The 16797-nt window shown below is 33.4% G+C and overlaps 1 protein-coding gene across 4 annotated transcripts in view; it reads left to right on the top strand.

The window, feature by feature from the left end:
• The window catches only part of GMCL1 (germ cell-less 1, spermatogenesis associated), a 49414-nt gene that overhangs the window by 4907 nt on the left and 27710 nt on the right, over positions 1-16797 (top strand). For 3 of the 4 annotated variants that reach the window (XM_057742251.1, XM_057742249.1, XM_057742252.1), the window contains 8 exons: positions 985-1108; positions 2943-3039; positions 4126-4223; positions 6707-6819; positions 7789-7854; positions 10598-10682; positions 12270-12360; positions 14688-14825. In XM_057742251.1, coding sequence (XP_057598234.1) covers positions 985-1108; positions 2943-3039; positions 4126-4223; positions 6707-6819; positions 7789-7854; positions 10598-10682; positions 12270-12360; positions 14688-14825 — 812 coding nt within the window. Of the gene's footprint in view, positions 1-604; positions 672-984; positions 1109-2942; positions 3040-4125; positions 4224-6706; positions 6820-7788; positions 7855-10597; positions 10683-12269; positions 12361-14687; positions 14826-16797 lie in introns of those variants that run through there. The other variant, XM_057742253.1, reaches the window with a different exon arrangement.

Genomic DNA, 16797 nt, shown 5'->3' with positions numbered 1-16797 from the left:
TGCAATTTTTATTGTCTGTTGGGAAGAGGTGTTCAATGCACTGATTTAAGACACCATCTGAAACAATTATTTTTTTTTTAAGATTTAAAAATTTTACTAGGAAAGCTGTCAGGATTGGCTAGGAATAGAAAGCAATTATACTCCAATGAAGAGCTTTAGAAAAAAAAGATATTGATCAACCTTTGCCTACGGCTTTTCTTACTTGCTGGACCATCTTGAGCAATGATTGTCAAGCTTAAAACAAAAGTAACAATCCTTCCTTTAAATTAAATCTTATACACAAATCCAGGATGTTTACAACTATAATAATATGATGCTGCTCTGGTTGAAGTTAGATGGGATGCCCAGAGTTCACTCTTCCCCTCTCCCTGGTGGCCCCTAAGACGCTTCTCCATTGAGTATAATTTTGAAAATCTTTGGTCTAAGGCTGCAAACCATTTGTCCAATGTGGGGAAAAGACGTTTTAAGGAGTTCAAGAATTGTTTGGTACTAACATAAGGTTAAATGTAAATTATTTTTAAAATTGTATAGGTGAAATTTTCATTCTTGTTCTTCATTTTGTAGTTGCATAGCAGTATTATTGCACCTGTATTGACATCATCCATAAGTGCTGATTTCTAAATAAGGAAATAAGCAAAAATCACCATGCTTGCTTTTTCTTTATTGAATAGGTAATTCACTTAGTTCAAAAATCAGAAATTGCAAAAAGGTGTATAATAGTCTCCCTTCCATGCTGCCCCCATCTATCCACTGTTCCCTCTCTTGGGAATAGAGTACCCCAAAGATAACCACTATTATTAGTTTCTTATGTACCTTTCCATACATGAGCACATTTGCAAATATAATATTCCTCTATCTTTTTTACACGATGGGCAAATTGGTTCTATTTAGTAGCAATTGAGCAAAAGGAGTATTTTGAGTTATATGAAAACCAGTAAAACATTCAGTTTTACACATATGTAATGTTTGCATTTCTTTTAACAGGAAAAAATTGAAGAGTACATCCAAATATATTTATCAAACACTATTTTTAAATGGTGAAAACAGTGACATTAAGATTTGTGCTCTAGGAGAAGAGTGGAATTTACACAAAATATATTTATGTCAAGTAAGTATTTTATTTTTCTATATATTTGAGTATCCAAGGTGGTTACTTAAAACAACTCAAATTTTTATGTCTTGTTTTTCTCATTGCATTCCACAGTAATCTTTTGCATGAGCATTTGTTGTTTAAGTCCTATCTGATGAAAAGTCTTGTTTTATAAGACACATGGTGAGCATTGTTAGTGAAAACTTAGTCTGGTCTAGAAAACAGATTTTGAGTTTTCAGTGTCATACCAGCCTTTTTGTCTTTACGCCAATAAGGTACTTATTTTGGTGCCTTCTGTTGACAAAAAGGGAATAAGTTAGGGAAAAACTATTTAACATTGAAGTTAGGATTGCTGAATTTGTTTATTTTGTATATGATTGTTTCAGTTGGATAAATTCAGCTGATATGCTGCTTTGTAGTTAAGGCTGAATGTAAACGGAAAGTTCTTGGTACTTACTCTTACCTCTCTCCTGGAAAATGCAGTTAAAGACAAAAACAAAAAAGTATATGGACTAAGTCATTTAGCTGGTATACCTATTTGATTTCTGTGAAAATATTATTTGCCACCCCATTTTAAAGATTCAGAACTTTCAAAATAAAAGAAAATGTTCCAGTGGCTCAAATATTTTAATCATTTAATCTTTCATCAAATCTGTCTATTCTGTTTTCAAGTCATTGTTCTAGGCAGTGGGAATAGGACAGTGAACAATTCACTTTTTATCCTGTGGAGCTTGTATTTTCCCTCTCTTCTTCACCATATGACAGTAGTTACCGGTAAGACAGTATAGTATAAGATTTTTCAGTAGAAACATTTGAAAGGAATTTTTTCTCTTACACTTTAATCATGTTTTTTATTTGATTTTTTTGAACAAGTTTACTTTGGCTTGCAGTATATAGCCCAGAGGCTATATCAGAATATTGGTCTTAACTTGAGGACGTGGTCCATATCTTTCTTTTTGATCTCAGAAAGCAGTTTTGTGAATTTAAGGGTGAAAATGCCTCTGTTAAGGCTTTCCCTCTCAAAGGAAAATGGATTGATTGTAGTGCAAGCCACATGCTAAATTATAAGTCCCCTGAGGACAGAAATGTCTGTTTTGTTTTCTGCTATATTCACAGTGCCTTAAACTATGTACTCAGTAAATTTTTAAAAATCAGTAATTAGTATTTGATCCATTCCAAAGTAATTCTAATTATGAGAGATGCTATCTAGAAGGTAACTAGAGACTTCATCCATTCTGATGTCTTTCCAATAATTGAGTCATTCTTGAATTTTTTTATAAGGTAAAACTAAACTTTGGATTTTCCCTAACTACTTGGGGATCATCCTGTTAGTGTTGACTTGAGACGGGTCTAGACCCTTTATAGCCACTGAGGTAGAGTAAGGACTCAGCAGCTTTCAATTTTCTCTTCTGTCTTCCTCAGTACATTATTTTTTGTCCACCTTGTGTGTTGTTATATGTTTATGAGAGATACTTAAATACATGATATAATTTCTAAGCTTGAATTTAGAATGCTGTTAAAAGGAAAACATATACATGTAATATAGTCAGAAATTGTTTCAACTAAGTAAAAAGCTTAGTTGGTTCAAATAGTAACGTAGGAATTCAGATAGTAATATGAGAATTTGGTTTAGTTTTCATTAATTAAACAAAGTATTTTGATAAGTCTAATAGCATCCTTATCTTAATTTCTCTTCTCCTATAGACATATTTGGCAGTTCTTTTTCTCTTGAAATAATATAATGGGTTAGTTTTGATAGAATAGTTGTTTGGAGTTAAAAATGGGAAAATAACTTGTAAGACACAGAAAGTACTGCATAATTAATGTGTTCTTTGTTTTTGTCTTTTTTAAGTCTGGCTACTTTTCTAGTATGTTCAGTGGTTCATGGAAGGAGTCCAGCATGAATATTATTGAACTGGAGATTCCAGACCAGAATATTGATATAGAAGGTAACCGCCACCATAATTACTATTATGTAAAAATCATTAAAAAATCATTTTTACTCTTTTGGCAGAGAATATTTTCATCTAACCTTGTTGGCTAGAAAAAAGCTCCATTTAACACCCTTAGGCGATGTATATTGATTTACTCCATAGTGTATCAATTCTGTTCTACAGATCCCAAATCTGCTTAGTCACGTTGGCCTTATCAGTCTGTTTACTTCACGTTTGTAAATATATCTGCCTGGAATATGGGGGATGTAGACTGAAGGGAGGAAAAGTATGATCAATAAACAATAAGCTAATAAACATTATTCATTGATTATTCCCTATACATGAAGACCTTTTCTGAGAATAAGTATGTGAATTGTGTAGTCAGTATTGTTTTAGAGCTGCAGGCATCCTTAGATGAGGAAGCTGAGGTCCAGAGGATTTAAGAAACTTATTTCAGGTCTCAGAGCAGTTTAGTGAGGCTGAACAGACTATAGGTCTCCTAACTCCTATTCTAGTGCTCCTTCTCCTGTCTTTGCTAGCTGAAGTGGAAGTACCCAGTACTCACCTCATAGGCAAAGAGAAAAGAATATTTATACAGCAAACCATGTAGTACATGCATGGGAATGGCAGTAGAGAAAAGGATGGACAGGCTTAAATAGCTGTGGTGGCTGGGTAAAAGTGTGGCATGCATAGGACCAGGAGCTGTTCCATACTCCCCAGTGGTGAAGCACTGAAAACACCAGGGTTAAGATTATCATTGGGTCTGTGTAGTTAACTTAATGATTTGTCTACTCAGGGATATCTTTATAAAACTTTTTCCAAGGGTGTCTTGATTCTGACCACTAACTAATGGCAAGATTCGATGTAGAAGAATCCAGCATGATTTGGTAGAATAGATGGAAATGTATAACATTGTTATTAAATTAGCACCATCAATCCATAACTGTTGCTAGTATTTTAATTAGTGATACTAATTTTATCCTTTTATGTACATACTAGATTTAGAGGTATGTCTTAGTGTATGAAGACTGTCATTATTTTTGTACTACTCTTAACAGCTATAATTGTTATTTCATTCTACCTGTGTACTTTTGCTTTAAGCACTGCAGGTGGCATTTGGGTCATTGTATCGAGATGATGTCTTAATAAAGCCCAGTCGAGTTATTGCCATTTTGGCAGCAGCTTGTATGCTGCAGTTGGTAAGTATTACTCAAAAAAAGATCATACTTGTATCTTTGTTTCATGGTATCTGTTCCAAAAACAATAATAAAACAGCTTTTTAAATAATTTTTTAAATAAAATGTATAAATATTCCATTTGTGATGTCATTTAAAATGTTTAACCAAAAGCAATTTATTACAAATTAGGCGGTCTTGATGCCTCTGTAAAATGAATGCAAGCTATTTCTGTGTGGATATCTTAGAATAGCTGTAATGTGGAAAGAATGTACTTGTCTAAGTCCAGTTACAGATTTCTATTCGTTAATGGCTTATCTTCAGTTATTAAGCAGATGGCTTATGATTACTAATTCATATAGTTTATGGGTTTGGAAAACTGAGTGCTTACTATGTAGATATTTTCTTAATTATGAAATAATTGTGTGTAAATCACCTAAATGTTTATAATCTGTTGGTAGAATGACAGATTTGTTCATTCAACTGATGTGTATTGAGCAGTATGTCAAGCTAGGCATAGAGATACAAAGTTAAAGATAGATATAATCCCCACCTTTAAGAAGCTCAACGTATAATGAGTGTGTAGAGTGGGGGAGGGAGGGTTGATATACAAGCCCAAAGGTAAAGTAAGAGCTGTCCAGTATTACAGACATGATAATAAACTTTCTGTAGGATTTAGTGGGTGCACAAAGTGGTCGGTTTAACCTGTTGTTGTCAAAGAAGGAAGTTGTGTTTGTGGTTGAGTCTTAAAAACTAAAAATGTATTTATCTTGTGAAGTAAGAGAGAGGAAGGAAGAGCATTTCAGACAGAAAACTAAGACCCAGAAATGTGTAACAGTGGAGAATTAGAGAATCTGAGTAGAACATGCATCTAGCAAAGAATGTAATGGTTCGAGAGGGGGGAAAACAGAGACCAGATCATGAAAGTCCTTCAGTCAATACCTTTTAAGAAGTTGAGACTTTACATATAAGTACTTTTGGAAAGTTTTAATCAAGGGAAAGACAAAGTTATATTTTAGAATGTTTCGGGAACACTGTGCAGGATGAACTGAAGGAAAGATGAGTATGAAACCTATTGCATTCCCACCAACAGCTGATTGACTTTGCTGTACACTTGAAACTAACACAACATTGTAAATCATCTGTACTCCAATAAAAATTATAAAAGAAATAATGAGAAAAAACTCAAGGTATATTAATATTAAAAATTTGTTGCCACATCTAAGAGAGTTGTACTAGACACATTAAAATTACTGTACTTCCTTCGTTAAATATGATGAAAGTGGAAAAAAACGACCTACTGTGTAATCCACGGGAGTGTCTAAATGAGGGTAGTAGCAAAAAGCATGAGAGGAAAACTGGATACTGCAGAGGTTAAGCAGAGATAATCCACTGGACTTGGTGACAAGTGAGATGTTAAAAGGGAAGGGAAGGAGTCTGAAATGACTTCCAGGTAAGTTTAAAATCCTAGTGGTGGGCTTCCTAGGTGACGCAGTGGTTAAGAATCCGCCTGCCAATGCAGAGGTCACGGGTTCGATCCCAGCTCCAGGAAGATCCCACATGCTGCGGAGCAACTAAGCCTGTGTGCCAAAAATAAAAAAAAAAAAAAAAAAAAAAAAAAAAAAAATCCTAGTGGTGTCAGCATTTCATTTTGATCCTTTTAAAAAGTTAATTAGGTTTCTTTTTATGTGGCATTTGTATACCGATTTATTTGAAGTATTAGTTAATAGCTTGCTAAACATCCTTGGCTGAGGTAGTTTGATTTTTTAAATGTTTTGATCCTTTCAATACTTATTTCCAATAATTATACTTTATTTTTTAACTTTTAATCCTTTTTTGGTTTTGTTCTTAATTCACTTTCTGCATTGTCTTTATGATTTAACTATTTAACAGTAAAACACTTACATGATGCATATCTCAGAAGTTTGAGTAAAAAATGATCATTTCCTTTCCATGTGTTAAAGTTAGCTATTTGAAATCTTCTATATAAACATTTTAGATTAAAATTTCAGTATAAGTTTAAAACAATAATATATTTGTTTTAGGTGTATTTCTTAGGTATTGATAGGTGTTTTAAACTTAAAAACTTTCTGATGATTTATTTGCCTAGCCCATCACATGGTCAGCTGACTATATAAAGAGATCTTAGTTTTAAAAGAACAGGCAAAACAGACAGAATGCTGCTTAAATTTGCAAAGGTCCCGAGAGGGAAAGAACAGAAAAGAGAATAGCAATACTCATCTCTATCTTAATGCTTTTACCCACTCCCTTCCATTTTTCAATTCCAAGTATTTAGTTGAATACTTGCTGGATTTTTTTTTAGGTATTTTTACTGGACTTATAAAAAAGACTTAGGTTTGCTGCACTTAATGAGTTTTCTTTCTTTTCTTTCTTTCTTCCTTCCTTTTTTTTTTTTTTTTTTTACTTTTTAATATGTAAAAGCACATATTCAGAGCTAATTTTTCCCATGTGAAATGGGCCTTTCCAGTGCTTATTTATATTTACAGGATGGTTTAATACAGCAGTGTGGTGAGACAATGAAGGAAACAATTAATGTGAAAACTGTATGTGGCTATTACACGTCAGCAGGGACCTATGGGTTGGATTCTGTAAAGAAAAAGTGAGTTACCTTTCTTGTTTTTCCTCTCATCCCACTTTTGGGAATTTGGCTGCTTTGGTTTGTTAGGAGAATGTATAGCTATAAAAAAGAAAGAAAAAAAAGGGAGAATAGAATTTATTATGAAAGGTCCGTCTTTACGTTTGGACTAATTAGTAAATTCCTCAAAAGTGTGGTCTTTGTAAGTGATTGTGGGTGGGTTATTACATGCTTATAAAAACTATGGTCACTCTTTACAGTACATTTCTATTAAATTTTTTTAAGCAGGAGGCATAATAGCCATTATAGTCGTCCCTCACTATTCGCAGGGGATTGGTTCCAGGACCTGGGTGGTTACCAAAATCTGCAGATGCTCAAGTCCCTTATGTAATGGTGTAGTATTTGCAAATAACCATCCTCCTATATACTTTAAATCATCTCTGGATTACTTATAAATACCTAATACAGTGTGAATGCTATGTAAATAGTTATAAATACAGTGTACATGCTATGTAAATAGTTGCTCGCTTGTGGCAAATTTAAGTTTTGCTTTTTGGAACATTCTGGAATTTTTTTTTTTCCTCCAATATTTTCAATTCTCGGTTGGTTGAATCCACGGATGTAGAACCCGCGGATACTGAGGGCTGACTGTATATCAGTGCAACTACTGGCAGTGTTTTTAACTCTTGAGAATTGCAGTACCCATTTTCAAATTATAAAGAAGGTAATAGAAGTGTGTAAACCCCTTCATAAACCATTTAACACAAACTTGAAAAATGAGGTTTTCTTAATTAGAAATGCTCTTATTAATATAAAGGGAATATTCCCTTACTAACTGCTGACAAAAACAATACTAAATTTCCAATTGTTAAATTTAAAAATTTGAGCATGTCCTAGCAAGATTAATAACCTTTTTTATTTTAACTGTAAGTACTACTTAATAAATCATAAATACATGATATATAATATAGTAATTCCATGTTTTACTTTCAGGTGCCTTGAATGGCTTCTAAACAATTTGATGACTCACCAGAATGTTGAACTTTTTAAAGAACTCAGGTATTTGAATTTTTTAATTTTTTTATTTTTATTTTTTATTGGAATATAATAGCTTTACACTCTTGTACCAGTTTTTGAGGTATACCACAGTCAATCAGCTGTATTTATATACATATCCCCATATTCTCTCCCTCCCCCAATTCCCCCCCCACTCTCCCCATCCCGGCCCTCTAAGGCAGGTATTTGAATTTTAAATAACTATAATTATCTAAAATATTGTTTTTCATTTGTTAAAGTATGCAGGACATTTCTGTATAAAATTAAAATATATTACTTATGAAGAAGTGAACAATTTAATGAAAGGTATCTTGACTACATCATGAACTGAAAAAATGCTACACAAATTTCTTTGTAAATGATACAATGTATGTCTCCTCTTTTAATCAATTTTAATGGAAAAATTCATTGCTGCTATAAAACTATAGGAAGTCTCCAGGGTTCCCTCACTTTTACTGGGCTCTTTAGAGAATCTAAAAGTTTATTTTAAAAACCATTTTTTTTACCATTGAGAAATTACGTTTGAGGAAATTGCTTTAAACTTTCTGCTAAGCCTAGTGGAATTAAATTCACAATTAAGTTAGTCTTTTGAATTAAGTTTGCTAACTATTCCTTCCTTCTTTCAAGAAATAATTTCTAAACGTCTACTGTGTGTAAATGTACTCTTACTCTGTTAAGGGCTGTGAAGGAGGCAGAGGTGATTATGTCATGGTCTCTGCCCCCTAGGAGCTTATTTGTAATAATGGAGCTAATAGATCTGCAGTGGGTCTGAGAAATTCAAAGTGAGAATGAACTTTTATAGGCCAGTAGGCTATGCAGTCACTTTCAGGCTTGCAGTTCCTTGACAGTGGTGCTTCTGAGACAAGGGTATGAATGACCCTAGGAATGTGTGGCATTCTGATGGAAATGTACAAAACCAAAGGCTTACCATTGCATATCTTACCAGGGTGTCAATTTTATTGATTTTGCTGGGGGGAGGGGGCAGATAGGAGAGAAGTAAACGTTTTTATGTTTAAATACATTGTGGAATAGAGAGAATTCAAATTTCTTTGGACTTACAAGATGATATACAAAAATTAATAGAAATGGTATTTTTTTTTCATAAGTTCAATTTGGTTTTTTTTTTGACATACAATAAACTGTGTATATTTAAAATGTAAAATTTGACTTTTTTTTTCTTATTAGTAACGTATATATGGCAATCCCAATTCATTCCCCCCAACCCTCCCTGCTTTCCCCACTTGGTGTCCATATGTTTGTTCTCTACATTTGTGTCTCTATTTCTGCCTTGCAAACTGGTTGATTTGTACCATTTTTCTATATTCCGCATATATGTGTTATTATACGATATTTGTTTTTCTCTTTCTGACTCACTTCACTCTGTATGACAGTCTCTAGGTCCATCCATATCTCTACAAGTGTAATTTTTTTTTACAGCTGAGTAATATTCCATTGTATATACATATCACATCTTCTTTATGCATTCATCTGTTGATGGACATTTAGGTTGCTTCCATGTCCTGGCTATCGCAAATAGTGCTGCAATGAACATTGGAGTGCATGTGTCTTTTTGAATTATGGTGTTCTCTGGGTATATGCCCAGCAGTGGGATTGCTGGTTCATATGGTAACTCTATTTTTAGTTTTTCAAGGACCCTCCATACTGTTCTCCATAGTGGCTGTATCCATTTACATTCCCACCAGCAGTGCAAGAGCGTTCCCTTTTCTCCACACCCTCTCCAGCATTTGCTGTTTGTCGATTTTCTGATGATGCCCATTCTAACCGGTGTGAGGTGATAGCTCATTGTCATTTTGATTTGCATTTCTCTAATAATTAGTGATGTTGAGCAGCTTTTCATGTGCCTCTTGGCCATCCATATGTCTTCTTTGGAGAAATGCCTATTTAGGAGAAATGGTATTTCTATGGCTAGCCTCCTCCTGGATTCCTGTGTCCTGTCCTTTCCTTTCCTCTGTTCTTAAGATGTAGAAAAGTTTGTGAAGCATTATTCTACCAAAAAATCATCACCTAATGATGTCAAGGCAGAAACAAAGCTCTGCAATATGTTTTGTTTGGAAGTCATTAGAAACACTTTTTCTCTTTTATAATTTCTCATTGAGCTTTTTCTACAGGAAGATAAATCATAGTGGTCATCTTAAAACCCCAGATGCTCTTACGGCTTTTTGTGGCTTAAAGGAAAGCAAGAAAAAGGAAAAAAAGAGAACAGCTTGTGATATTATTTCTATTCTAAATTTAAACTAACACGTTTCTTGATTTTACTCTCCTTAACAGTAATAAAAATGTTTTATGACTAAGCAATTCTCTTAAGCCTAGAGATGAAAGATATACTTTGAAGATATATCTCTTTCAGTGGATTTTGACAAGTGTCTTTTTTTTTTTAATTGAATGAGTGGGGAAAGCAAAAGAGGAAGGCTGCCAGTTTATCAGAGCATACTAAAATATTTCTTATTGGGACCTTGCTTTAACTTGATTAATTAGCATAGCAAAGCTCTTTATTTCTCTATCTGTGCAAGAAAAGACCTTTCACAGCATACTGTCTAAATTAAAAGTATCCTTATGTTCAGATAGATTGTTTTTGTCTAAGATTCTTTGTCTTGGGAAAAAAGACTGATATAATTTTTAATTCCACATTTTCTTTTAATAAAAAAAGACAAAGTTTTCAGTTCCAACAGGGTCTTTTAGCTTGTGCATGAAGAGAGGCTCACTACTTCTATTTTATCTTTTCTAGTGTAAATCTCATGAAACAACTCATTGGTTCATCTAACTTATTTGTGATGCAAGTGGAGATGGATGTATACACAGCCCTTAAAAAGGTATTGCCATAGTATGGTATGTGTAAAGATATCCTCTCAGTGTTGCTTATAATAGTGAAAAGCTGGAAACAGCTAGTGTCCACTGGTAAGGGAATGGTTATAAATGTAAGGAAAGTAAAAGGAAATATGCCAAAACATTAAGAAGTCTTTATGTTTAACAGGGAGTTGGTATCATGAGGAATTCCAGTTGTATTCTTTATACTTTTCTCTCCTAAGAATACATTTCTGTTTTTTCCCAGATTTTCTTTCCAACAGTTAATATGTTGTTCTGTTATTTACATAATTAGAAATGTTAAATGTTTTATATGGGTTTCAGAAATGTTTTCAAAATTGAGCTTTAGTTGAATTAATAACTCTATGATGAATTTTTCACACATTTTTCTAGAGAATGTTGAAATTATTTTAAAGGTCTTTTGTACTTCAAGCATATGTTTCACTTCATCCTTTTGAAAGGTTTCAACATTTTTAATATAATTTTGTTTTCACGACTCTGAAGAGACAAATTGGCTATTACTCTTGCTCTGTAGATGGTAAAACTTAGAATTCTTACAATTACTAAGTGGCAGACTTGAGGCAGAACCCAGGTCTGCGAGCTCTAGTCCATTGCTTTTCCCACTGTATGATTTTGCCTTTAGCCTTTGTCCCTAGCACCAAGTCTACACTAACACGGAACTGAAATCTGGGAATGAGTCACCTTTTAGGTTATATCATTGGGATTATTTGCTTGTTTTATGATAGAGATGATATACTGTTACTATTCTTCCTCAGGGAAGTTTAGTAACTGTGTTAACCAGTCATTAAAGGAGGGGAGACAGTCCATTTCTATCTCTGAGCCACTGGTAGCGTTCATTCTTTCCCGTAAGTATTGTTGAATGCTTACTGTGTGCCAGGCACTGCTCTAAGTATGTTACACATGTTAATTCTGTTAATGTCCTGTGAGGTAGACATATTATCATGCTCATCTTACAGATGAAGAAATTAAGGCCCAGAGAAATTAGGTTATTTCCCAAGTTATTAAATGATAGGGCCAGGATTTAAAAATGCATGCTCTTCATTGCTCTGCATACTATCTCAACAGCAATTAGACAATAAGAAACTCCTTTTTCCCGTATTTAATTTCTTTCTTTTATAATCTCACATAGTGTGTAGTGAGACTGAATTGTTAATTGGTGAGTAGAATAAATTAGTATATTTTATATATATATAGTGTATTATATATATAAAATATATAATAGTACATATATTATATATGTGTGTATATGTATATATATATGTGTGTGTTCTATATATATATATAGAACATTTACCTTTTTAATACTATAACTACAGTGTGTTTGAGACCATAGGTACTTTTCAGGGATTAGTTTATTCCTTATCATATACTCATTTGGCTTTTATCTTTGGATCATTATTAATGCCATGATGAATTTAAGACTTAGTGAGCATATCACGTAATAGTTCTACCTCTTTCAATTGCTTGTGAAATGGAAATTAAATTTTTTAGATATTATGTTTTAAGGAAGCAGTTTGAAAATGTAAAATCATAAACTAATGAAGTCTTGTAATTTCTTTACTTTTTTAACCTAGTGGATGTTTCTTCAACTTGTGCCTTCTTGGAATGGATCTTTAAAACAGCTTTTGACTGAAACAGATGTCTGGTTTTCTAAGAGGAGAAAAGGTATGCCTGAAATTTTTATTGTCTTTTTTTTTAATTGAAATTTAGTTAAAATCAGGCCCTAATTGATAAATCTAGAGAATTTTAGAGCTGGAGAGGACCTTAGCAATGATCTAATTCAACCCCTCATTTACACTGAGAAAATTGAGACTGGATAAAACAGATATAGAAAAAACAAAATTTTAATGGCCCTCGAGTGCAAAGAAGTAGATAAAAATCACAATCCTTAGTTCATGATTTTCTTAGTTCACTGTCATTTTTGGTCCATACATGGCCAACTTTTTCGTTTATTTTATTTTATTTTTATCTTTTAAAGATTTATTTTTTATTTATTTATTTATTTATTTTACTTTTGGCTACATTAGGTCTTCATTGCTGCTCACGGGCTTTCTCTAGTTGTGGTGAGCGGGGGCCGCTCTTCATTGTGGTGCACGGGCTTCTCATTGCCGTAGCTTTTCTTGTTGCGGAGCATGAGCTCTAGGCACATGGGCTTCAGTAGTTGCAGCTCGCAGGCTCAGTAGTTGTGGCTTGCAGGCTCTAGAGTGCAGGCTCGTTAGTTGTGGTACACAGGCTTAGTTGCTCCACAGCACGTGGGATCCTCCTGGACCATGGATCAAACCCGTGTCCCCTGAATTGGCAGACGGATTCTTAACCACTTGCGCCACCAGGGAAGTCCCAGATAGAGGTTCTTATATTAAAATTTAGTGCTCTTTTTGTCTTGTTTAAATAAATTTTGAGAATTATTTTATGTAGTGATATTTACTAGCTATTTTTCTGTCAAGCTCATGAACCAAAAATGTGTAAATGACCATATCAATAAAGCCTAACTTGATTCTCTTGAAGATCAAAATGTTAAACTTCTATCGTAAATTATACTTTAAGGCTACATTATGGCAATTAAAGAGGGGTTTGGGAAATTATAAAGGAAAAAAGTAGAGGAGAAAATTTAAGTTAAAAAACAGAGATAAAAGCTGAAAAAGGTAAGGAAGGTGGAGGAGCTAAAAGGACAAAGGGACTCAATGAAAACAATAGATGTTAGATAAATGTTGACATAAATTTATACTCATTTGAGCTCCAGTTGGATTAACCACAGCAGTCCATCAAGAGAGAAATTCTTCTGCAGCCTAAGGGCAGAAACTACAATAGGAAGCTGTGAACCCCTTCTGGTTTATCCCACTCTAGGCTCTGCATCCCAGCCTTAGTAGTATATAAGTATTCAATTTAAGATGACTTTTCAGGGAAATATTTTTTGTGTAAGGCAAAAGGTATGTCTGATGCCCTTGTTTTTCAGTGAGAACTTTATAAGTTGTTTTTCAGTGAGGACTTTATAAGTTTATTTCAAACAGTTTTTAAATTATAAAAATGATGAATACTCAGGAAATAAGACCAAAAAAATTGCTCACAATCCCCTCACCCACTACGTTTTAGTATATTTCTCTTAGGTTTTCGTACTTATTTGACTTTTCAGCTATATATGGGTCAAGACCATGAGAACAATAGAAATTTAGAAATTTTTTTGCACAATTATATGTAGGGATTGTTTCCTTTATTTACTATCCTTAATAGCAACAGGGCTGAATCCACTGCCATGGGTATACCTTGTAAGAGAAAACAGGCTAGGGATTATGTACAAGTCTCTGCTTGATAGCAGTAACTCCAGATCTTTCCTTCCCACTCATGAAAGCATCTTGGAATGCAACTGAGAGTATTTTTAGAAATAACCTAAAATTCTCCCTAAAAGAAAAAATTCATAAAATCAAATTATTTTAACAATAATTTGTGTTGCAAATCCATGTCTACGATGTCTTTGTATCCTATTTTGTATTTTAATAGAGAATTAATATATTAACTAGTGTTCATCACATGTAACTAAAGCATAAATTAAAAAGATCCCAAGAAATGTTCCCTGTCCGGTGTATGTTGTGAAGACCCTTGAGTGAGGCATTTGGGCTCTAGAGTTTCCACTGAAGTGTTGGAATTCTGGAAAGATCCCCTAACCACCATTCTCAAACCTTCCTTTTCCACCTTGCTGCACTATAAGCTCCAAACTTCAGAAAGGTGTCAGTTGAATTCCCAGTCCAAGGATCCATTTAGGACCAAAGTTAATTTCCTGGGGCTTTCTTCTAAATCTCCCCAAGTTTTTTATCCACACACTTGAAGTTTATAAAAGCCTTGAAAACTTTGAAACTAACTTATTTGTATTCTAATAGACGTGTGTGTGTGTGTGTGTGTGTCCCTGCCCATAAAAACATGTTGGAATAAATAAATTAATAGATTTGAAAGGAATGGTTATTTAATTTAAGCTGTTTTTTGTTTGTCTGTTTTTACAGATTTTGAAGGTATGACTTTCCTTGAAACTGAGCAAGGAAAACCATTTGTGTCAGTATTCAGACATTTAAGGTTACAGTATATTATCAGTGATTTGGCCTCCGCAAGAATTATTGAACAAGATTCTCTAGTACCTTCAGGTAAGAACATGATGAAATTATGATTTTAAGTAATATCTTTCTGATTATAATAGTAATATATATCACAGGAAAAAATAATGAGGAAAATAGAAATTACCCTTAATTCCAATAAGGTATACATTTCTATACCAAAGTAGAATCATACCATTTAGATAATTTTCTGTGTTCGCATTATATATTGTATTTTCCCATATCATTAAATACCCTTCGGAACATTTAAATGGCTATATAGTATTCTACAATGTGTATGTTCTTTCTTTCTTAAGATTTATTTTATTATTTATTTATTTATTTACTTTTGGCTGCATTGGGTCTTTGTTGCTGCTCACAGGCTTTCTCTAGTTGCAGAGAATGGGGGCTACTCTTTGTTGAGGTGTGTGGGCTTCTCATTGCGGTGGCTTCTCTTGTGGAGCCTGGGCTCTAGGCATACCGGGCTTCAGTAGTTGCAGCATGAGGGCTCAGTACTTTTGGCTCGCAGGCTCAGTAGTTGTGACACACGGACTTAGTTGCTCCGTGGCATGTGGGATCTGCCTGGACCAGGGCTCGAACCTGTGTCCCCTGCATTGAGAGGCGGATTCTTAACCACTGCACCACCACCAGGGAAGCCCCTGTATGTTCTTTAATTTGCTTAATCAGTACGCTATTTTGGACCAGACTTTTAAAAAAGACTTTTGAAGTATTTTTCAGAGGTCAACAGCTTTTTCTATTAATACTTCTTAAATTTGATATTTTTTTTTCCTTATCCTACTTAAGACTTTGTGTTGAAGCAAATGTAATATATTTGCTGATTAAAATTTTAAAATTTTGAAACAATTACTGATTTAATTTTCTAAGTTAAGTATCTAATGCTTGTGTAGGATTAAGTTTAGTACTATATTTGCATTTAAGAAATAGAAAATATAATTTGAAGATTTATTTGTAAATTTGTATAGATTTGTCTGAAAAGTAATTTATTTGACACCTCAGTTTTTATTATAGCTGTGTTTATAGATTTAAACTGTTATTGAAATCTATACATTTATTTACAAAGGTATTGAATGGAAAACAAACCTAGAGTTAGCATTTCTGGTAGTTTTAAAGTACTGCATTTTTTTAAAAATCATTCTAGGTAGGTTTATCGACAGTGTTTTTTGGTTAATTTTGTATAAATCATTTGTATTATATTTGTGTGGGTTGTAGGTGTGGGGCTTTTGTTGTTATTTGTTTGTTTTTTAAGTCACAGTATCTCTCGAACATTATGTTCCCCTATAATATAGCAGTTCTGTAGTAGTTTTAGTATGTGTTACACACCAGACCCTAGCAATGGTGTAACATTAGATGCCAAGGCCTATTGCATATTCCCACTCTAATCATACTTGCTTTCAAGGCTCTCTAGAAATGAATTTTGAAAGAGGTTAAAAAATGAAGTCTGTCATAAAGTAGTTTAATTTAGGTGTTTTTGTGATGCAAGTGGATAAACTTTATATTTTTGGAATGCAAGATGGGTACAAGTATTTCTAGTCTGAAATATTTTATTTAGTACAAAATTGAAAAAAAATTTAGACCCTAAATTTCTAACAAGATTTCAGCCATTTTTTTCCCTTACTTAAAATTACAGTAGAGGGCGCTTTTTTTCCTTTTAGACTATAAATGGGCAAATAGTTTTTTCTGTATATCCAAATAAAGGTAACATTTCAAAAAGCAGAGTATAAATTATAATTATGTCCCATGCTGTTTGTGAGAGGGCAGAACATGGCCACATAGCTCAAATTTTTAAGATACATTGGTAAATGCTCTCAAGAGGAATGTATCCTAGGTATGAAATAAATGAAAATAATTTGAATTACTTAGCTAAAATTCACTGATCATTTTTCAGGAACAGTGCCAAACATGTGTTAACATTATTCAAAGTTATGCATTCAGTAATCTGGGGAATTTTAATGCATACATTTTAATCATCTTTAGGTCAAAATTCAAATAGAAATTAAAATAG

Source organism: Hippopotamus amphibius, chromosome 7, assembly GCF_030028045.1.
Source record: "Hippopotamus amphibius kiboko isolate mHipAmp2 chromosome 7, mHipAmp2.hap2, whole genome shotgun sequence".
Lineage (NCBI taxonomy): Eukaryota > Metazoa > Chordata > Mammalia > Artiodactyla > Hippopotamidae > Hippopotamus > Hippopotamus amphibius.
This window is presented reverse-complemented; position numbering and strand designations above follow the sequence as displayed.